The sequence below is a fragment of the Elephantulus edwardii genome, unplaced genomic scaffold (genome assembly GCF_000299155.1).
Source record: "Elephantulus edwardii isolate Elephantulus edwardi_28Jun2011 unplaced genomic scaffold, EleEdw1.0 scaffold00001, whole genome shotgun sequence".
NCBI lineage: Eukaryota > Metazoa > Chordata > Mammalia > Macroscelidea > Macroscelididae > Elephantulus > Elephantulus edwardii.
Genome location: NW_006399751.1, coordinates 14,887,216 through 14,887,839, shown reverse-complemented (window position 1 = coordinate 14,887,839; position 624 = coordinate 14,887,216). Strand labels below are relative to the sequence as shown.

The window sequence follows — 624 nt, the reverse complement described above, 5'->3', positions numbered from 1 at the left end:
CCCTCTGCTTCCCCTCATACCCACTGATTCCCCCCCAACACCCTCTGCTTCCCCCCACACTCTCTGCTCCCCCCTCACACCCTTGTCCCCACTTGTTTCCTGGGTAGTTCTTCGCACACTCATGGGACACAAAGCCAACATCTGCAGCCTGGATTTCCACCCGTATGGCGAGTTTGTTGCCTCTGGTTCTCAGGACACGAACATCAAGGTGAGGAACCGACTGTATCTGCATGTGCCCCAGGGCCCTGTGCTTCCCCTCAGGCCGTATGTATCCCCCCATAACCTGCATGTGCGTGCAGCCCGTCCTCTGGGCTGAAGCCGGTCCAGGCTGTGTGTCCCCTGTGCCCTGCATGTACCTCACGCGTGCTGCCCGTCCCCTGGGCTGAAGCCGGGCCAGGCTGCCCCCATGCGTGCGTCTGTCCCCTGTGCATGCTGCCTATCCTCCGTGCATGCTGTCTGTCCTCCACACGTGCTGCCCATCTCTGGGCTGAAGCCGGGCCATGCTGCCCGTGCCCTACACGTGCTGCCCGTCCTCTGGGCTGAAGCTGAGCCAGGTTGCATGTCCCCATGCGTGCTGCCCATCCCCCATGCGTGCTGCCCATCCCCCATGCGTGCTGCCCATCC

General features: G+C 63.0%; 1 protein-coding gene across 1 annotated transcript in view; it reads left to right on the top strand.

The window, feature by feature from the left end:
- Positions 1-624, top strand: part of KATNB1 (katanin p80 (WD repeat containing) subunit B 1) — a 22,094-nt gene that overhangs the window by 14,648 nt on the left and 6,822 nt on the right. The window contains exon 4 of the mRNA XM_006878737.1: positions 108-208. Coding sequence (XP_006878799.1) covers positions 108-208 — 101 coding nt within the window. The remainder of the gene's footprint in view (positions 1-107; positions 209-624) is intronic.